The 21,861-nt window shown below is 38.5% G+C and overlaps 1 protein-coding gene and 1 long non-coding RNA gene across 2 annotated transcripts in view; one reads left to right on the top strand and one right to left on the bottom strand.

Moving 5' to 3' along the window:
- SLC7A11 (solute carrier family 7 member 11) overlaps positions 1-21,036 on the top strand; it is a 122,214-nt gene extending 101,178 nt beyond the window's left edge. Inside the window, exons 10-12 of the mRNA XM_069105378.1 lie at positions 1,496-1,645; positions 4,635-4,812; positions 18,175-21,036. Coding sequence (XP_068961479.1) covers positions 1,496-1,645; positions 4,635-4,812; positions 18,175-18,236 — 390 coding nt within the window. The 3' untranslated portion in view covers positions 18,237-21,036. The remainder of the gene's footprint in view (positions 1-1,495; positions 1,646-4,634; positions 4,813-18,174) is intronic.
- Positions 3,990-10,531, bottom strand: LOC138175078 (uncharacterized). The gene is made up of 2 exons (XR_011171869.1): positions 10,272-10,531; positions 3,990-4,821 (listed from the first exon to the last, which is right to left on the bottom strand). It is a non-coding gene; the product is annotated as an uncharacterized lncRNA (long non-coding RNA).
- Positions 21,037-21,861: the final 825 nt, after the last annotated feature.

Raw genomic sequence — 21,861 nt, 5'->3', positions numbered from 1 at the left:
TAATAGAGAGTCATTGGGTTTTCAAAATGCCTTATGCTGTTATTAGTAGTTACCACCTCATATACAGTCATACTTTAAAAACAAAACAAAGAAACAGACCTATAGCACTACAGATTTATCTCTTGCTGTGTTGTTTTAAAAGGCTTCTAATTAGTTTGCCTGTAACCCCTTCTCCCACAGCAATCCTCCCCATAACTGCCAAATTGTTATACATAAATTGGCGATTGGATCATGTCAAACCCCATTCAAGACAACACATCCCCCTGCTTGATATTTAAAATTTTTTTACAGTTTGGCCTTAACTTGTGTTTTCAGACTGATTATATATTGCTTCTTCTCATAGTCTAAATTTGATTCAAACCTTTCTACTTATTGTTTCACATGAATGACATTCTATCTCCCTCCTTTCTATCTTTACACAGGGTGTTTCCCATGCCTAGATTGTTTTCCCCCCTCAACTCATCCTCTTGGAAACCCTCATTTCCAAACTCAGCTCAATAACCATTGCTTACAAGAAGCCTTTCTTGATTCAGCTAGTTCTTGGTGCTTCCCCCAATCCTTGAAATTATGATGATCTTCTTTTTACTCCTCTATGTATATGTTATTCTGTATAAAATGGAAACACGCACATGCACATATCCCACAATTAGAATGTAAGCTTCTTGAGGCCAGGGATGGTTTTATTTTTGTCTTTGTGTCCCCAGTGCCTGGCATACTACCTGGCGGGTAGCAGGTATTTTATAAATGCTTATTGAATTGAATTGAATTTTGAACTTTAAAGGGACAATACAGTTCATTTAATCCACTTTTGACAGAGAATAAGAAACAGATATCCAGAGAAATCAAATAATTAGCCCAAGGGCACTCAAGTTACTATGATCTTAAAAAAGAAAATCAATACCAAGTTAACCATTTTCAACTGTAACAAGTATCATAAATATGATAAGAATCCAGGTACTCTGTCTCTAAAGTTTAAGTTCTTTGACTTGGTATAAAAATATTCTCTTTTTTGCTTTTTTTTTTTGAGGGACAATTGGGGTTAAGTGACTTGCCCAAGGTCACACGGCTAGGTTTTGTGTTAAGTGCCTGAGGCCGCATTTGAACTCAGGTCCTCCTGACTCCAGGGCCGGTGCTCTATTCACTGCACCACCTAGCTGCCCCGATTCTCTTTTTTTCTAAAATGAAAGAAACAAGCCCACAACCAGATGCTCGAAGTATGGCCCATATTAAGAATTGGCCCTGTCCATTGGTCCTGTTAGTCATTCTGTCTGCAGGTGGGTGGGGTAGTAATGACGACCCTGCTTTTAGTCATGTTGCAGAATGCTGCTCTTAGCACACTGTTTCTCACAACATGCTGGTGGCTCCCGGGTCTAAGAGGCCATATGAAATCTAGTTAGAGGCCGAGGCTCTGTAGCGTTCTTATAATTTGTGTGTTCCATTTTTGCTAGCCTCAGTTGGGATCTTTTTTCCTCTCTTTTTTTTTCTCCACCCACAGTACCCTTTGACGATGATAATGCTTTTCTCCGGTGATCTTTATGGTCTTCTGAATTTCCTCAGTTTTGCCAGGTGGCTTTTTATTGGACTAGCAGTTGCAGGGCTGATTTATCTCCGATACAAACGACCAGATATGCATCGTCCTTTCAAGGTAACCTCAGTCATTTTAATGGTTTTACATAAATCTTCCTCCCCAAGGCACAGTTGTTCACTTGGGATGATTCAATGATGATACTGATGAGGGGAACCTCCTTGAATCCAGGGCTTAACTCTTCATGAGAAATGTATGCCCAATGGATTTGCATTAGTTGGGAAAGAAAAAAAAATCAGTATAAGACAATTTTCCTTGAAGAAGGAAGCTCTTAGTAGACTTCTGGTTTGATTTCTCATGACCACACCTATTAGTTTGAAGGGTTGAAAATTTCAACAACTTCCTTCCAGATGTCTTCTGTGACAAGTTGGAAAAGAAAGTTCTTAGGATTGTCAAGAGCCATAAAGACTTTCAAGGGGTCAGATAGAGATTTATGGAAGGTTATTCATTATTACATTATTCTACTGCATTTGTGATCTCATTGATATGGTTATTAAAAGGTGCATGCTGGCAAATGTTTAATGACTGGATCCCCAAAGTGAGAGTGGACTAAATGGTTAAGTTTAATCTGCACTATTAACATTTTCTGCATCTTTAATTCTTGAGAATCAACAAAATGATAAATCCTCTGATTTGTAGCATTTGCTGAAACCAGAAGTATAATTGAGTAAGCAACTCTCAAGAGGCACTGGTTCAACACACCCCTGTTATTCCCTCCAAATGATGAAGATTGCAGGTCATGCATGTCTTCTCATTCAGTGCTATACAGGGCCATATCCTTCCATAGATCCAATGGAGTTAAGATGCATTGAGGAAATTTCGCCTTTGTATCAGCACCCAATACAGAAGGTACTGGACTTGGAATAAAGAAGTTCTAATAACACACACACACACACACACATACACACACACACACACACACACATATGCTCTTTGATTAATCTTGGGCAAGGTATTTAATTACTTAACCTCTAAGCCAATATGTAATATGTTGAATTCAAATAGAAGTGGATTGCTACTGGCCTCTTATTGACTTAGAAAATAACAAACTACATTCTCTATGAAGTATTGTATTTTTTATTTATTTTGTTAAACATTTTCCAAGTATATTTTAATCTGATTTACCACACTTGGGACTTTTATGGGATGCTTAGGCCTATGGGTCTGAGAGTTTAATTCCACTGCTCCTAGAAACTTTCCAAGCTGTAAATTGCAGAGAAGATGCTGACCAACATTGGTAGAAGAAGTTTCTTCTTCTCTATTAGATGTCTGGTTACTATTACAATTTTTTTTTATTAATCTGCCCAAGATATCTATTATAAAGGCCTTTCTCCTTACAGTTGGAGATAAATAGTAGAACATAAGAAATTAGGAGTTTCCAAATGAAATATTTTGACTTTTAATATCACTAATATAGCTATTTAATGTTATCTTATACTTAATTTTTCTAAACAATATATTCAAAAAAGAAAAATATTAAGTTTATATTTGGAGGTAGAATTTGAGAAGGATATCACTTTACAGAATGTCTTTTTTATCCATCACATTTTTCCTTTGGAAAGCGGAATATTATGGCCATAGTCTCTCTGAATCCTTCACAGAATTGATTGGATCTTGTCATCTGGTCGTTTGTAAAAAATAACATTGATAATGTTGTCAGAAGGCTTTTAAATTATATGCATTGCATAGTGTTAGCAACCATCTTCATCAGTGGTCAAAGAGTTTGCCTCTTCTATACTTTGTCAGCCCTTGTGGCATATCTCAGAAAAGAAATCGATACACACTTAATCATTTTTAAGTGTAACAAGTGGCCTCTGCTACTTGTATCATATTAAAATGGATTATAATAGCAACTCAAAAAGACTCAGTGTTTGAAGTCCAAAAATATAAGACTTGTTCATCACAGCCATAACTAAGGACAACTGGTACTTTACTCCAAGGTAGCCCACTTTTTAGCCCACTGACAATACTTTATGTTCCTTCAGCAGTTAAAAAAGCCTGATGAATTTAGTTAAAAAAGAAAACTTCCAGAAGGTGCCCTCTTTGTTCCTTCAGCTGTTGAAACCAATGTAAGCTCTTATCCCCACAGGGGTGGGGAACTGCAACCTTAAGGCCACATGTGGCCCTCTAGGTCATTACGTGTGGCCCTTTGACTGAATCCAAACTTCAGAACTGTGAATGACCAAATGATGATGTGATGACCGCATAAGAAGAAATGTGAAGTTTGGATTCAGGCAAAGGCCTGCCCTTGAGGACCTAAAGGGCCTCATGTGACCTCGAGGCTGCAGGTTCCCCACCCTTGCAACATCTTGCTACATCCCAGTCTTTTTTCTCCAACTTCCGCCCTACGGGAAATTTTTCTTAAAATGTTGTCTGGATAATTTATGTATTGCTTACCCTGATATTTGTTTTTTTTTTTTTTTTTAAGCAATTGGGGTTAAGTAACTTGCTCAAGGTTACACGGCCAGTTATTTCTGGGTGTGGTGCTGAGTATCTGAGCCCGGATTTGATCCAGGTCATCCCGACACGAGCCGGTGCTCTTACTTGCTGAGCCACTTGGCCGCCCCTAAGCAATTGGGGTTAAGTAACTTGCTCAAGGTTACACGGCCAGGTGTTTCTGGGTGGGTGCTAAGTGTCTGAGCCCGGGATTCGATCTCCAGGTCTTCTCAACACTGGAGCCAGTGCCCTTACTCGCTGTACTACCTGGCCGCCCCGTGATATTTGTTTTTAGCAAAGTTTACCCTGGATGGCAAAAATTTTAGTTACATCTCTAACAATAATACTTAACTGATATAAGAAAGGGCATCTATAGAGGGATAGTGTTCCTAGCTTTATGTTTTATATGATATAAAGACTTCTGCCTCTACCCATTCCAAACAAGTGTTTTAATACATATTCCATGATCCCATTTTTGATGTTCCATCAGTTGTGGTCAGTCCCAAAACTATAAGAAATCACTCAACTTCCATTTGTTTGTATTGTTATGTTCTGGCGCTAGTCAGTATCCAAAGGAAGTTCAAAGTCACCTTTGTCATTGTCTTTGTTTCAGGTGCCACTGTTTATCCCAGCTCTGTTTTCCTTCACGTGCTTTTTCATGGTAGCCTTGTCCCTTTATTCTGATCCATTCAGTACTGGGATAGGTTTTGGGATCACGCTGACTGGTATCCCGGCATACTACTTCTTCATTGTCTGGGACAAGAAGCCAAAGTGGTTCCAGAGAATATCAGGTAATGTTCCTGAATTGTGCAAGGGATTAAGAAAGGTAGATATATACATGGTTATTGTTAAACCCATACTTGTAGGGATATATATATATTCCTTAAAACAGTAACACAAATTAAAATAGCAATTAAATGGCATTGAAAAGGTAAAACCATCACCCCTGCCCTTGAGGAGCTGAAGTCTTATGGAGACCATCACATACATTTATCTATAACTGTGCTGGGGGCAGCTGGGTAGTGAGTGCATGGGTAGAATGCCAGGTTTGGAGTCAGGAAGACTCATCTTTCTGAGTTCAAATCTATTGTCAGACACTTACTAGCAGTGTGACTGGGCAAGTCACTTAACCATGTTAGCCTTAGTTTCCTCATCTATAAAACGAGCTGGAGAAGGAAATGGCAAATCTCTCTAGGACCTTTGCCAAGAGAACCCCAAATAGGGTCATGAAGCATCAGATATGACTGAAACTGCCAATCAACAACAAAAATTAAGAGATAGTGTTGGACAGTGGCAAGAAAACTGTCTCTGGAGTCAAAGGACCTGGGTTCAAATCCCATCTCTGATGTTTATTGCTTCAACAATGTTGTGCAAGTCAGTGAGCTTCCCAGGATTTCAGTTTCCTTATCTGGAAAATAGACTTGGTGTCCTCTAAAATTTCTTCCAACTCTAAATTTCTGATTGTTAACTCAGTTAGCAAAGCCTGTCTCTGCTACTTAGCAGCAGTGTGAACAGAGGAAAATCACTTAACTTCCTTGGGCCTCAGTTCTACACCTGTAAAATCAGGATTTTTGACTACCATGAATTTCTTTCTAAGATCCTGTTATCCACACAGATAAGTATCATCTAGTTGCCATTAGTATCCTAGCACTGAATCTGGTTGCTTCTTTCTGATTTTTCACATTATGGCCAATCATGTAAAAAAAAAAAAAAAGATGATCCAGTCTATAACCTCTATTCATAACCACATGAGATCTACTCTTCCCTTAGGCCTGTCATGAGTCAGAATCTGTGTTAACAGAAATGGCTGCTTTATAGAGATTGTATTTAAACTGGTCCATGAGGGAAGGGTTTTAAGTCAAGCAGAGAAAAGGATGGGTTTCAGTTTATACTGGGCATTGAGGGGGAAGTATTTAAGGCATTGGTGTCAAACTCATATATAACAGGGGCCACTAAACTTTATTTGAGTGAGGATCTGATGGAGGGGCATATTGACTTGGTTTTTTTTTAAAGCAATTGGGGTTAAGTAACTTGTTCAAGGTTACAAGGCCAGTTTTTTTTTTTTTTTTTTTATGTGGGTGTTAAGTATCTGAGGCCAGAACCGATCCCGGGTCTCCTGACGCCGGGGCCGGCGCTCTTACTCACTGCGTCACCGGCCACCCCTGGCTTGTTTTTAAAATGTAATGTCATCTATATTTTATTTCATTTTAATTTTTTTTGTTAAATATTTCCAAATTACATTTTAACCTGATTCCAGCAGAATTTAGGATTGTTGTAGGGTACCTGCTGCCTATTTCATAACTCTGCTATAAGGAAAGGTCAGAGGCTAGAAGCATGGAGTCTATTCAGAGAATCAATAGAGAGTAATCTAGTATGTTCAGAATATAGAATATAGCAGCCTGAGCTAATCCTTAGGGCCTGTGGAAGAAAAGAAAAAGGCTCCCCCAGGAAGATGCCCCCCCAAAAAGGGGTTTACAATAGATGGAGATATTGTTTCTCTTCTCTTCCCACAAATTTCTATCTCTTACCCTCTGGAGCCCCAATCTCCACTTCCTTGATAGATAGAGGAGGCAAAAAGGGGAGATTATTCAAAACCAAAAACCCATTACAATGCAGGAGGAGGAGGAAGAAGGCTTGTATTTCAGGCATACCAAACTGGAAGTCTGTGCATTTGCCTAAAGAAAGAGCATTTCACATGGTGATTCATTTCTCCTCTACTGCATTTCATATACTACATTATAGGTTAACAGACTTTTATGTGCTAGCCTGGGAGCTTGGACACCATACTTCCAAAGAAAGTTGATTCTGAGTTGTAAACAACAAAACAAAACAAAACCTTTTTCAAAACAACCAGTTTCTAAATTGAGGGCTATTCCTATTTGAAGTGAATGATTTCAGGGCAGAAAGAGAAGCATTTGAATTCAAGTCACGAAGCCCTTTTCAGGTTCGGCTGATGCCACTGTTGGAGGAGCCTTGGCTGGCCATTTACTTCAAATAGAGAATAGCTCTTTAAGATTTTAAAGCTATTAAGCCCTGTTAACGAATTTTTAGATAAAAAATGTTATTAGCTATGTAATGACCTACTTGTACTTTCCAATCCCTTAAGTAACTTAATTACAGTGGTTCAGGATGGGGAATAAAGGCAGATTAATCAAAATGCTGCATTTCAGAGAACCCAAGGTAGGGTTTTGTATATGGTGGCTTGTCAATAAATGTTGACTGAAATCCCGGCCTCCCCCCCCCCCAAAAAAAAAGAGAAAAGCAACTTGAATTATTTGGGAAGAAGGGAAGGAAGACTCCCATGATCTTCTTTATTACCATAGTCTGTAAAGTTATGACTTCTGTGCTTAATTCTTTCACTGTGACTACAACTGTTAATGTAACTCTTTGAGAGCAGGGACCCAGTCTTCTCAGTGTTCTGCATTGATCCCAATCCAATACCTAGCACAGGAGGAATTGTTTGTCGTATTGTCTGCCATATGTAGAACATGGGTACAACCTGGGACATGTATGTGTGTTGCACTGCATTGTATCAATGTCAGATTGTGGACATGGTAGGAAAAGGGCTAAATTTAGAATTGGAGGATCTGGTAAAGATGATAAATGGCTTAAATCAGATACTTTGTGGTGTCATAGAACATTATTCAGAATCTGTCTCAGGCAGATTTGACCCTTTTATTTTTGGGTCAGTAAATTTAAGAGTTTCCATTCATGGGGTGGCTAGGTGGCTCAGTGAATAGAGCACCGGCTCTGGAGTCGAGGACCTGAGTTCAAATCCGACCTCAGACACTTAACACAAAAACTAGCTGTGTGACCTTGGGCAAGTCACTTAACCCCAATTGCCCTTCAAAAAAAAAGCAAAAAAAAAGTTTCCATTCAGTTCACAGCAACAAGTGTCTACTATATACTAGGTGTTGTGCTAGGACATGAGGGCACAAAGATAGAAATGAGATCTGGTCTCAAAAAACTTAAGTTCTACTCAGATGGTGCATCATATGCACTAATAAGCAAATCTAAACTATGTATAAAATGAACTTAGAGTCATGTGGAAAGCTGAGGAAGACCACTGACAGCTGGGGGAACTTGGTATATGTCAGCATTGGAGACCCAGGACCCAGTGTATACTCAGACTAGACTTTGTACTCATTTATCCTGTCTCCATTTTTAGTATTTAAGTCTGAACTTAAAAATAAAAGTCTGAACTAGTTTTCATTCCAAATAATATTTTGATAGAATCTGTTCCCAAAAACTTTGAAGAATTAGATTAATTTTTTTTCCTAACAGGTTAATTAATAAGTATTCTTAGCCCAGTCAAAATACTTCCCTTGAACTTTTATTACATATTTTAGGCTGTTCATAAAATAACCTCCTCTTGTAAAGTCTAGTTGAACAGTGAACATTGGGATGATGTGGAAGGCAAATCACCAGAGCCTTCTTTTAGTGTACCCTTTCTCAACTTAGCTTTTGCCAGGGTGAGCTCTGGTACATTCCTTAAATGAAATGCCCTCTTTGCTCTGTAAGATGACATACTGCAGCACTGTGAAAAACTAAGACATTTCTAGCATCCAACTGTCTGACATATAATAGGTGCTTAATAAATACTTGTGGAGTACAGAATAAGGTATAAGATCAGAGTTTAAAACATAAAAGCATAATGCTAATTCTTGAGGGAAGGGTCTGATTTTTCATTTTAAGGACACAGTAGATATTTAATAAAGGCTTTATTGTTTTTCATTTACAGAGAAATCTATAATGCCCCTAGAGTTGTCCTGGAGCAGAGTTTTTGTTGTGTGCCTTGGACCCCTTTGGTGGTCTGGCTATGAAGCCCTTCTAGAATAATGTTTTTACTATATAAAATAAAATAGCATAGGATTACACAGGAAACCACTTACATTAAATACTCAGAATATACATGAATATTGTATATATACATGCAGTTTATATATACATGTATGTATATGTGTATAAGTGTAGTATATATATGCATATATATTTGCACATATATACATACATAGGAGAATCCCTTGATGCATCTATATGGAATATGTATATGTAATAGAATATGTAATATATGTATGTATAGAATATATATATAGAAAAAAGGGATTCATATATGTATATGTTCATATTGATATATAAGAATCAAGGGATTCCTATATATTAATTTCTGTCTATCTACCTAAGAATCCCTTCATTCTTGCTATTTCTGTCTCCTTTCCTCCTTCTTCCCTGTCCTTTCTTCTCTCTCTCTTTCTCTTTCCTCTCTGTTTCTCTTCTTGCTCTGTTCTCTCTCTGTATGTGTATGTATGCATGCATACATGTATATATAAAGAATCCCTGGTCTTAGAGGAAGTATGAGGGAAAACAGCTGGCATTTATAGCCTGCTTTAAGGTTTACAGATTTTATTTCATGATGAGATAATGAAAAGAGAAGCTTACCCCCTGCTACGCATTGGGAGGTGCATTTTCCCCTCCTCTGCCTCCCTGGTTTACAGTCTGTGAGCCATGCAGACTTTCCTGCTCCGTGCCTGCAGCTGCCTTCTGCATTTCACACTTCTTCCTTTCTAATTCCAGTTTTTGCAGTTTCCTCAGTTGATTCTCATATCCTTCTTTCTTGCCCACTCCCTCCTCCCTTTCAAAGTTCTTTGTAGCATTGTTTTCCCCCTCACTGATCTCTGAATATGTGCATGACCTCCACATTTAGCTCTCATCCTTCCTGAATTTTACTAGCAATTCTGTAGTGGGTGATTTTGAAAAGGAAATGGTGCTGGAACCTCTTGAGTATCTGGGGATCCTCTGACTTTAAACCAGCATCTTATCAGTCACTATCTTTATAGCTTCCTTGTGAGAGAGTGCCAAAAAGTAATGACTTCCCCTGATTTTGTGTTATTTTCTACTCACCCTCTCCTGTAAGGCCTTTGCAGTAAAATATAGGAAATTAATAGTAGCCTAACAAAAAACCATACATATATAAAAATATAAACACACACAAGTACTTATATACATACATATGCATGTACAATGCATATATAAACATTGCACGTATACACAATACAGTACATATATAAATGTATATAAAATGTATATGTGCACATTCACATACATACACACATACATATATGTACACACATATCCACACACAGAGTACATGTACATATGTATTCTAAGCCTCATGGATGAAACTTGTTGCAAAGCTTCTTAAGAGAAGAAACATGCAGGCTCAGCTACCTACAAGACTTTTGACCATTACCTGCCATGCTAGAACACAGCATTTCCTCCTGCATGCTCTCATTTCTTGTCTGGAGACGGGTATCTTTAAAGCCAGCAGATTGTATGAACCTCCACTCAGCCACTTTAAAGGGACACAGAGCCTCCAATAAGGTTGTACCCCAAATACCTAATATGCCTCTGCCAGCAGGGAGATTTCGCTGCCCACTATTAGGATATTGCAGAGAGCTGTGGTTGACTCAGAGAGCAAGAGAATGTTCAGAGTCTGAAAATCAGAGTCTCCTGCAGAAATGATATTTGATTAATCTTTCTGGCCACAGGATGCCAGTGTTGAACCAGTTTTTGCTTGATAGTGTTCCTCCAGTGGAAATAAAATGTGCTCTTTAAGGGAGCTGTGGGCTCCATGGAAAGCTTTTTTTTTCTTGCCAGCTGTGACAAGAGTAGCTAATTCCTCTGTTCTTTCTTTTTTTAAAAACATGATCCTCTTGTGCAAGGGAAAAAAAAAGGGGGAGAGGTTTTAGATACCTCTGTGACATATTCAGATCCACTGTGGGAGCAGGGAAAGTGACAAAATGCAGCCTGGGCCGGGAGCCTTAATCGTTTTTTATAGGTGGCCTCTGTATCTCCCAGCAAGAGATTGAATGCGTAAGCTAAACATCTGGGGGATGTGGGGCCAGGCTTCCTGTACAACAGACTTGCCTTTAAATAAAACCCTTAATTATCTATATCAGGTGAGAGAAGTGCTGGCAGAATTATTCAGATCTTTGTTTCTGATGGACGATGTTATGCTTCTGTAGGGTCTCGAGCACTTGTCTTGAGGAAGGTGTCGCTATAAATCCGTTTCTCAGTCTCTACTGAAATCTGGAGGGTACGTCTGACAGACTTTCGGGGAGTCTGCAGTGGGACATTTTTCTTACTAAAGATGGCTTGTAAATTAATTAAGCTTGTTTAGTCATTCTCAACATCTGCCTAGACTACTTTAGTGGTCAAAACTGCACATGCTGTAGGGATCAAGTGAGATCACAGGTTTGAATGCCCTTTGAAAACGATAAAAGCACTTTTCATATGTAAAGTGTTATTACAATTCCATCTTCCGAGAGTGGGAGGGTCTGCTCTTGGCCTTGCACCTGGAAGTTAATATTTCACCCATGTATTAGCTGTCTGCTGTGGTTCCCACACTCCTACCATATGTGGCTGGGCAGATCCAATCTAGCTAGGCTTGTTACCGCTTCAGCGTCTTCCAAAGTAAATTCCTAAATACAGAAGGTATTGCTAAAAATACCCAAGTAGCTGTTTTTTGCTGCAGCTTCTAGATAACAAAATCTCTACCACGTGCTGGCTCATCTGCTCCACTTTATCTATTAATAGCTAGAACAGTATCATGGGGCTGTAATCTCTGACCCTCAAAATGCTTCATGAGCATTAGTGCAAGCAGGGGGATTGATGGTCATCTCCATGGTTTAAAATTGAAACCTTGCAAGCACCAAGCATCTGCAGAGGCCTACTTCTATAGGCTGAGTACTCTTTGCCCTAATAACAATGAAAAAAAATAAGAAGTTTGATACATCTTTATACACCAGTTAAATTTCAATGACCACCTTCTCTCTTGGAACAAAGAAATCGAGTCAAGCAAAATTTAACTAAGATATTACTAATCATGTTTGAAACCCATGGTGCTTTCCATACCTAAAGACTTTGTCTCAGCTTACGTGAGGGGTTTATGTTTTTCCCTTGATCTTCTGAAATCAAGTCTAATAATGTCCCTTAAATATCTCTATCTTTAGTATACCTCAGAACCATATGCTTGATTAAGAGACCAATCTAAGTTGACCTGCACTGAGATTTTTTAGTTAAATAGCTTTATTTTTCATTTGAGGAGTGTAAGACACAGGGAGATGGAAGTATTTGTCCATATTCATAGTTAGTATGTGTCTGAAACAGGATTCAAACCCAGGTCTTCTTGATTCCAGTTCCAGCACTCTAGCCATTTCACTACCTTCTAGATCAAGAACCAGAGTGGCCAAGAATAATCGGGCACAATGGAAAAGTCGTTTACTTGGAGTTGTCTTTTTAGTTTTTTAGAACTTATATAACTCAGGAAGAAGGTAGCTAGGCTGGCCAGATAGTGTTTGCTCACCCTGCTTGAATAAGAAATGCTATTTCTGGGTAAAAGGGCTGTATTGAGTAAAGAAAAGCAGAAAGTGTGGAGTTGGGTAGGAAGGCATAGAGATTTTTTTATGGTTGATTTTTAGAGAAAGCAACTTTGACAGCCATACCATAATTCCAAAACGAAGTGAGGGATTGGCAAGGCCATATATGCATTCTCCAGTGTTTCAGAATGGCCTGATACACAGTATGGGGGCTGCTTTTCTCTAGGGAACTGTTGTGGAAGGTAGAAGAAGATAGCTATTCACCCCCACCTGCCATTTGGTCAGTCACTGTGGCCCAGCCTGGCTCATGATCTAGTGGTTTTCTGCCTGCTCCCTTCAGTCATACCTCTGCCATCAGCTTTTGCCTACAAAGGTCTCAGCAGCTGCCTTACTGTTAACCAATTGCTGTGTTCCTGGGAAAATTCTGTTTAGTGGATTGGTCTTGTTCCCAACCTTGTTCTTGAAAAATGGGATTTTACTCTACCTAATTGCCTTCTCTGATATTACAAGCCAGGAAAGGCTAGTTGTGACCTTTAGAAGGGACCTCTGAATTACAATTACTCTACTGGGAAGATGCATAGAAGATAGGAGAAGTGAGGGAAGGGAATTGGGGCCTAGAACTATTTTGAAGGGAAAGAAATACTAACTGTTCAACATTTAGAGAGAGGGAATTGACATACAATCAGAAAGTGGGTTGGTCACATTGTCTATGCTCAAAGAAGGAACCTTAGGAAGAAATGCTTATGCCTATGCCCCTTCCTTCCCAGGCCCTCACTTTTCACTACTCTTGGCATAGTGTGATAATTGATCTTCTATTCTCTCCTCTCTAATCCCTTCCATATACAGCTGCCAAATTGACATTCCTAAAACATGACCATGACCAACCCGCTTCACTATTCAAAAAGATTCAGTGACTCCCTATGGCTTCTAAGACAATGCAAATTGTTTATGCTACCCATTAAAGTCCTGCACAATCTGTCTCCCAAATTGTTGAGTCATTTTTAGTTGTGTCCGACTTTCTGTGACCCCTTTTGGTATTTCTTGGCAAAGATACTGGAGTGGTTTGCCATTTCCTTCTTCAGTTCCTTTTTACAGATGAGGAAACTGATGTAAACAGAGTTAAGTGACTTGCCCAGGGTCACCCAGTTAGTAAGTGTTTGGGATCAGACTTGAATTCAGGGAGATAAGTCTTACTGAATCCAGGCCTGCCTGGCCCTCCATCCACTCACTATACCACATAGCTGCTTGAAAAACAGCTTCCCAGCTGCCTTTCCTCATTGTGTACATACCTTCCAGCCATTCTGCCCTGATAACTATTCTGTGTATAGAGTATGCAATCTCTAACTACCATGCCTTTGTTGTTCCCCATTCCTGGGGGGAACTACTCTTCCTCCCCCCTTGTTCCTCTTAGAAGCCCTAACTTCCTTCCAGGCTTAGTTCAGGGCCTGGCTCCTTTATGAGATAGATGCTCATGATCTCCCCAGTTTTCAGTACTTTTCCTTCATCTGACATATACTTTAATTGGTATGTCTGTGTGCATGAGGTATCCTTCCAAAATAATTCCTCCAACATTCATTGAGCATGTGTTCTGTGCCAGGGAAATGGGACCCAATGCCACCATCCCACTTAAAGTTATGAGACTTCTTTATTCTTTCCTCACTTACCTAGCACCCAAGTTTACCATAGTAAAAGCCTCCTTTATCTCCAGCTCAATTTTCTACACCCTGGATCTCAGTCTTGCTACCTCTATGTGTTTTGGGACCACAGGGGAGGCCATTAATCCATTCTGTCTCATTCTAAAACACATTGTTGCTCTTCCCGTCTCAACACCCTATTGTTGCATTCAGATCCACAGTGTAGAATCAAAGCAGATGTGTTGGAGATTAGTTTCCAGATACTCCGTGGTTACCCTAAACAGAATAAAGGCACCTGCAGGTTTCCCATCCCCGCAAGCAGGCCCTATCTGTTGAAAGCGAACTTTAAAGAGAAAGGGAATACTTTATTCTTGTTTTCAGTAAGTCCATGATTTGTGACCCGATGTGAATCAATGGTGTAAACAAAAAACCATACCAGAAGGGCCAGAGGGAAGAACAGGACTGACTGTACATGACTCTCATGTCTAATCGCACAAGGCGTAGTGAAAGACATGGAGGGATTTATTCTTAGTGCTTGTTTTTGGAGGTGGTAGAAGTTGTGATATTATGTGCTGCAGATTCCTGTTCATTGCATTGTAACAGGATTGCAAGTTACTCCTGCACATACAGCTACTCCTAGGCCTCTACCTTAGCCAGATGACCTGCTCCCCACAGTGCAAAGAGACCCAGATTCATAGTCTGTCTCTGCTACTTGGGGGAGGCAAGCTGTTTCCAGTTCCTAATCTGTAAAATGAGAGGACTGGACTGGGTGACCTGTAAGACTTTTCATAACCTTTTTATATGAGTCATGGACCCTCTTGTTAGTCTGTTAGTCTGGTGAAGCCTATGTATCTCTTCTAAGAATAGTGTTTTTAAATGCATAAAATAAAATGCATATGTTTGCAAAGGAAACCAATTACTTTCAAATACAATTATAAAAATGTTTTTCCCATCCAAGTTCATAAATCCCCTAAAATCAAGTTAAGAACCCATATTCTAGGGTCTTTTCTAGATCAAAATCTGTAAACCTAGGATTCTGCTAGCCACTTGCCTCCCTCTCTCTATCCCTTGGGAATTCCTTCTTCTCTCCCTTTTTCCCATGGGCTGCTGCCATTTGTTTCCTTCACCCCACCCTTTACACTCACACAGACATACCCTCTCTATTTCTCACTTAACCTTGAATGGATCTGAGGTGACAAGGCTTTTGGGAAAGAAGTGATTGAGAATTGAGGGAGAGAAGGTTAACTGCCTATACAAAGGATGCTTCTTCTTTTTAGCTAACCCTGCTACTCCTTTAAGCCTGGTGCAGATCCTGCCCTAAATCCATGCATAATAATAATGTAGAGGTGGGGGAGTCTTCCAATCCAGTGCCCTCATTATAGTTGAGGAAATGGAAGCCCCAGAAAGTAAAGGCACTGGCCCAAAGTCATACAAGGTAGGAAGTTGTAGAATTTTCAAACCCAGGTCCTTTGACTCTTTATGTTATACCATGTTGTCCTGCTCTTTAGCCCAGAACTACAATCCTTCACCCAATTCTCATGGAACCTAATTTTCCTTTTCTTCTAAGGTAAAGTTTGATCTGTCAGTCTTGTGAATACTCAAAGTCACAACATTTTATTGAGTTGCTGCTAGCTACTTGAACCAACTTATTTATGCTTCTGTCCTTGAGACAGTAGGATGTCAAGTAACAGTGGCCTTCTACCCCTAAAAAAAAAATAGATGGTTTGACACAAGCCTTTGTAGCAGAAATGTTATGGAACCAAGGATCTGGAGGTCATTCAGTTTACAAAGGAATTTTAAGTATCTTTTATATTCCAGGGGGGATCACTAACCAGGGGAATCAGAATAGGTCCCTTGTGGAAGGAGGCTCTTGAGATGATTCTTTTTTTTTTTTTTTTAAAGCAATTGGGTTAAGTAACTTGCTCAAGGTTACATGGCCAGTTATTTCTGGATGTGGTGCTGAGTATCTGAGCCCGGGATTCAATCTCCAGGTCTTCTCAACACTGGAGCCGGTGCTCTTACTCGCTGTGCTACCTGGCCGCCCCTTTTGAGATGATTCTTAAAGGGAGTTAGGGATTCCAGAAGACAGAGGAACAGAGCAAAATTATTCGCATAGAAAAAGGCATGGAGGTGGGAGATAAAATCATGTCATGAATGGCAAATAGCAAATAGGCCAGTTCGGCTGCAACTTAGAGAGCATTAAAGGCATAAACCAATCAGTTCTAAATCCTTCCACTGGAATACCGGCAAGCTTTGTACTGCAATAGGACTTGAGATTAGTTTTGCCCTTCTGGGACCACTTCTGATAGGAATAGGTTCCCTTTTCATTTAAAGTAGAGGTTCTCCAAACATGTTCTCTGGAAATCCTGGAGACTCTTTCAGGTGTTCTATGGGCTCAAAACTATTTTCACAGTACTACTAAAATATTTTTTGTCTATTAAACTATTCCTCCATCTTCCAACTACATATCTTTGTGAGGCATATTTTCTTCTTTTCTCTTTATTTGATTAGAATAATAAGGCAAAGTAAACTGGAAATACATTTATATACTTGAACATAAGGGACTGATATGCTGATAGTAGAAAACTACAGGAGGAGGTGAGGTATGATAGGATGAAAGAGACAGGTGAAATGTTTTGAATCTGATAATTAAGATCATTCTATTTTTTACTCTTTTTTTTGGAGGGGGGAAGGTAGAGCAATTGGGGTTAAGTGATTTGCCCAGGGTCACATGGCTAGTTTTTGTGTTAAGTGTCTAAGGCTGGATTTGAACTCAGGTCCTCCTGACTCTAGGGCCAGAACTCTATTCACTGTGCCAACCAGATGCCCCCTATTTTTTAAGTAAATGGAAAATCCTGTACTTAGCGAAAAGAGAATCAATCACTTCACCTTTTTTGCCTCAGTTTTCTTATCTGTAAAATGAGATTAGACTAGATGTACTCTAAGCTCTGTTCCATGTCTAAATCCCCACCCTATCTCCTCACCCCCCAGAAAAAGCACTCAGTAGATAGTCTAGATTTTAAAAATAGTGGAAAAGATTTTTGGTTATATCATTGACTATTAATTGTATAGAGCTGATATTTATGGCAAAGAAATCCCAAGAGAGGAGGAAGAGCTTATATCAGCCCTGCTGAGGGATGAATTAAGACTGGAATATAAGGACAGAAATTCTTGATGCTCTGGAAGCAATGGAAGGTGCTGAGGCAGAAAAGTGCTCCAGGAAGTTGGAGATAAACTAGGCTAGACCCTGGAACCGGGTTTAGAAAGATTGCTGGGCATTTGCCCAGGGATTTTACTCTATTAAGAGTGACAGGCCAAATGGCTCATTTAAACTCCCAGTGAATTTTATGGCATTGGGTTTCCTAGATTTTCTGCTGTAAGATATTTTCAGATGTCTTAGTTCAGAAATGAGAAGTTTGCCAACAAAAGGGTTAGTTTATTGTCACCAAGTAACCCAGAAAGAGTGGGAGAGAAATGGCAGATATGATGTTAATTTAAACAAGCATGTTGAAATAAATTCTTATATAAATCAATCAGTTTATTTAAGTACCTACTTTGTGCCAGACACTGTGCTAAGTGCTTAAAGAAAAAAGACAGTCCCTGCCCTCAGGGAGCTTACAATCTAATGGGGGAAGACAAAAGAAAATAGGAAACTGAAAGGTAGGGGAAGGGGGAAAGAAGAAGAAAAAAATACTGTCACTAAGGCATGGTAGAGAACTCAGTCAGGGAAGTCCCGTGGTAGTACAGCCAGGTAAGAAATGAGGACCTATATAAGTTGAACTCCCTGAAATGGAGTTACAGAGTTCATGGCCTCACCTTCTTAAAAAAAAAAAAAGGCAGAGGATAATGATGAGGTAGAAGACCAAGGCTGATGAGATGTTACAGGATAATGAGTTTCTTTCAATAATGAGCTTCCCGAGGTAGGACAGAGAAGTCAGAGAAGTCCCAAGATGGTTCAGCCCGTTGAGAGATGAGGAATGAAATGAAGTGAAACAAGTGAGAAATAAATCCGAGTATTGTGTTTTATCCATTCTGTCCAAGACCATTCTGACACTGTCATTGTACTGTATGTCTTCTGGAGCCTTGCCTCTCATTCATCTCTAATTTTCTGTGTCCTTTTTTTCCAAATTATTATTTATAGATCAAATAACCAGAACCCTGCAAATATTGCTGGAAGTTGTACCCACAGAAGATAAGTTATGATCAGTTGAATTCCAAAGAAGGCACTGTATGTTGATGTCCTACTCTAATCTGAATCCATATGAAACAAATGGAAAATGAGAAACTGCCTTTTGGGATTCCAGAGGATTACAAGACTGGGTTATGGTTTAAACCTTCGAGGAAATAAGTATCTCCAGTACTAGTTTTCTTATGTGTTCAAACCTGTGTTTAAGAAGTTTGGGCGTACCTTCAGGTACATGTGTAGACAGCTGGTAGGCTTTTCTACTACCATTCACACTGCTCTTTTTAGGGGCAGACACCTTTTGTGGGCAGGGAAGGAGGACACAGAATGACAAATCACTCTAATGATCTTTCTCTGTGACATTATATTACTGAGTCCTATGATCTTCAAATTGAAGGCCGTGGGACATTTTCTGTATTAATAAGTGTTTTATAAAACGGTTTTATATACTGTAGGTAGATATACTGTGAAAAGTGTCCTCTTCTCTTTGAACACACAACTCAGCTCTCATGTGATGTGAGAATGGGTGACAGAGGTACACTTTAATTTTAAATCTTCAACCCATATGCCCTCCTCCTTGTTTTATTTGCATTGTATTGGTTTCCCAAATACAGTTACACTGGCATAAGTATCACTATTCTTTTTTAATGAACTGGTCCCGGGGCATTTGGGACAGGAGAGAAGGGATGTGGCTGGCTCATTTTCTTGAGTGAATTAAAATAGAGTAACTTTGGGGCTATTGTTTCTAAGCAGGGCCCCGTAGGAGATGGGACACTTTGTGTGAGTCCTTTTATTCCTTGTGAGTTGGGTGAAGTGGAAAGAGAACAGGTCTTCACCCTTTTCAGATCAGTCCATTTGGTTTTGAATCCTCACAGTAAATTACTGAGTTTCCAGCACTAGATTTTTTTAGCTCCTGATCTCACCTGAAATAAACTCCCTGTTGAATATATCAAAAGAAACTTTTTTTTTTGGCATCTTCAAAGAACCAGCATTGAAGATGATTGACCAAGGGGACAGGGGGGAAATTGCCCAAACCACATCCTTGCACTCTTATCTGTTGTTTGCACTGTTTCTAACTTGGAGGAGAATTTTGTATTTCAATAATTTTACAATGACAATTTTTAAGAATTTTTTAAGTGTTCCTATCTTTTATACATAATTTTATTGAAAAATAAAACTGAAAATAGCTGAGTAAGATAGTGTGTTATACTGAATTCAGCACTTAACTGTGATATAAGTGATCTTAATTTTAGGCCTGTCTCCCACAAATGTGGTAGGGGACTTTGGCTATCTAACTTTATCACACTGGTCCTTAGTTCCTTCATATTTAAAATTCAGATGTATAACTCTGAACTTTTGTACCTTGTGAAACAGAGGATGGAGGGTGAAGGAATTCACTTGGGAGTAGTTCCCAGGAAGTAGAGCTGCACCTTATGACGGTATTTTGGTACCATTCAAAATTTAAATTTTGATGATGTGGGGCAAAGCCCAGGTTTCCCTGTCTTAGTTAAGGTTCTAGTAAAATAGAAGGGCTGAATTTTGAACATCTCAAGTTTATATTCTATGGTTCTATAAACTTCATATTGTTTGAGTAAAGATGTCTACTTACACGAAACACTGAGGAGTGTGTGGAATGCCACTGTTATTAAAGATTTGCATTCTGTGTAAGAATTCCCAATACATTTTCTTGACATTATTAGTAATTTCAACATAAAGAGATCAATTTTACTTGCAAAGAGAAAATAAGTGACAAATGTATTTGAAAAAAGAATGAGAGAAAAGTGTGTATATGCATGTGTGTTCATGTGAGTGTATGTGTAATTGTGCTGTGTACCTGAAGTGTATGTACCACAGAAGAGGAAGAAGGAATGAAAGAAGGAAAATTTTAAAAAGGACACTTTTAAACATAGAATCAAAGCAGTGATGAAGTTAACGAACTCTTTAGCATTACACAAGTCTAATTAAAGTTCTAATGGTGGGCAGATTCCTATCCATGGTCTTAATGACTGTGTTAGAATTTGCCTGCCATGGTCCAAATGCTTTACAATCCTCATCTCATTTGATCCTCACAATAACTCTGTGAGGTAGGTGCTTCTTCATTGTGCAGTTGAGGAAACTTGAGGCAGATAGAGGTTTAAATGACTGTCCTGTGGTTACACAGCTAATAAGTGTCTGACGCCAGATTTGAACTTGGGTTTCTCTAACTCTAGGTTCAGAGTTCTACTTAATGCTCTACCTAGCTGACCCTATTTACACATGTGGAAATTTCAGCTCCAGAGAGAGGAAGTGCCCAAAGTCACATATACATAAAACAAGAAAATTAGACTAAGGCAACTTTTGATGTGCCCTCCAATTCTCTGTCTATGTTTCCATAGGTAATGGAGTATTTAGTAAGTGTAACATAACTAGTTTCTGCTTTGTTTTTGCTCATTCTTCTACTACATTGACCGAAGTCAGATTAATCTTACTATTTCCTATAGAAATTAATGTCTCTTTACCTGTTGACTTTGGTAACATAAGGAAAAAAACCACTATCAAATATACTTTATTTTTTAAAAAATGAATATGCTGGAATGCTATTATGACAAAAAAAAGTTATTGGTAAAAGCACTATCAAATTTCACATTTAAAAAAATGTATATCCTAGAATGTTATTATAACAAAATTTTATTGATAAAAACACTATCATACTTTGCATTTAAAAATATGTATGCTAGAATGCTATTATGACAAAATTTTATTGGTAAAAACACTATCAAATATATTTTATATTTTAAAAAATGGATATATTACACAATTTTGTTGTTAAAACCAATATTAAATATACTTCACATTTTAAAAATATGTTGCAATGCTATGATTAATGATAATGATAAAATTTTATCAAAAAAAGAAAATGATAAAATTTTATTAGTAAAACCATTTTTAAATATACTTCACATTTAAAAAAATGAATATACTGGAATGCTATGTGACATAATTTTATCAAGGCTAAACATTTTAATTTAGTTGATTATTTTTTAAAAGTTCGGGCAGCTATTCAAAGTTTATTTATTTGGAGAGATCACTTGTAACTGATGTGTTTTTTGGGGGGGCAGGAGAAGGAGGTAATTGATCAGTTTTTATTATGGGTAGTTTTGACATGTCTTCCTAATTTAAGAAATACACATTTTGATTTGGAGAATTTTTTAAAAATTATAAAATTTTAGTTTCATCCATTATATATATATATATATATTTTAAATAGCGAAGTATTTAATTGGGACAAAATTGAGCCAAGAAAATGGACAAATAAAATGGTTTTCCAACTCTCCTGATCCCATCCAATGAAGCTTTGCAATTTCTCATAGACCCTCCTGCTAGTGTGGAAGAAACACTCTTTTAGAAAACTTGTGGTTCCAAGTGACAAAGGGTTACATTGTGGTTGGAACCCTGTTTTAGCTAGCTCTGCCTCCTAGCAAATAGTTGTGCCTTATGACTGATCTGTTTCATTAAAAAGTTTGTTATTGCATGCATTGTGGTATTACAAGCACACCTATACAAATACATGTGTACATAGTAGCAATTTAGAGTAGGATAATGGTAACCATGGTCAACACATGAATAAAAACCCATACATAATAGAAATATAAATTTCCCCCTTTT

This window comes from Petaurus breviceps, unplaced genomic scaffold (genome assembly GCF_028583685.1).
Source record: "Petaurus breviceps papuanus isolate PSGF00001 unplaced genomic scaffold, PetGlider_PUasm1.0 76, whole genome shotgun sequence".
In the NCBI taxonomy this organism is placed as follows: Eukaryota; Metazoa; Chordata; class Mammalia; order Diprotodontia; family Petauridae; genus Petaurus; species Petaurus breviceps.
This window is presented reverse-complemented; position numbering and strand designations above follow the sequence as displayed.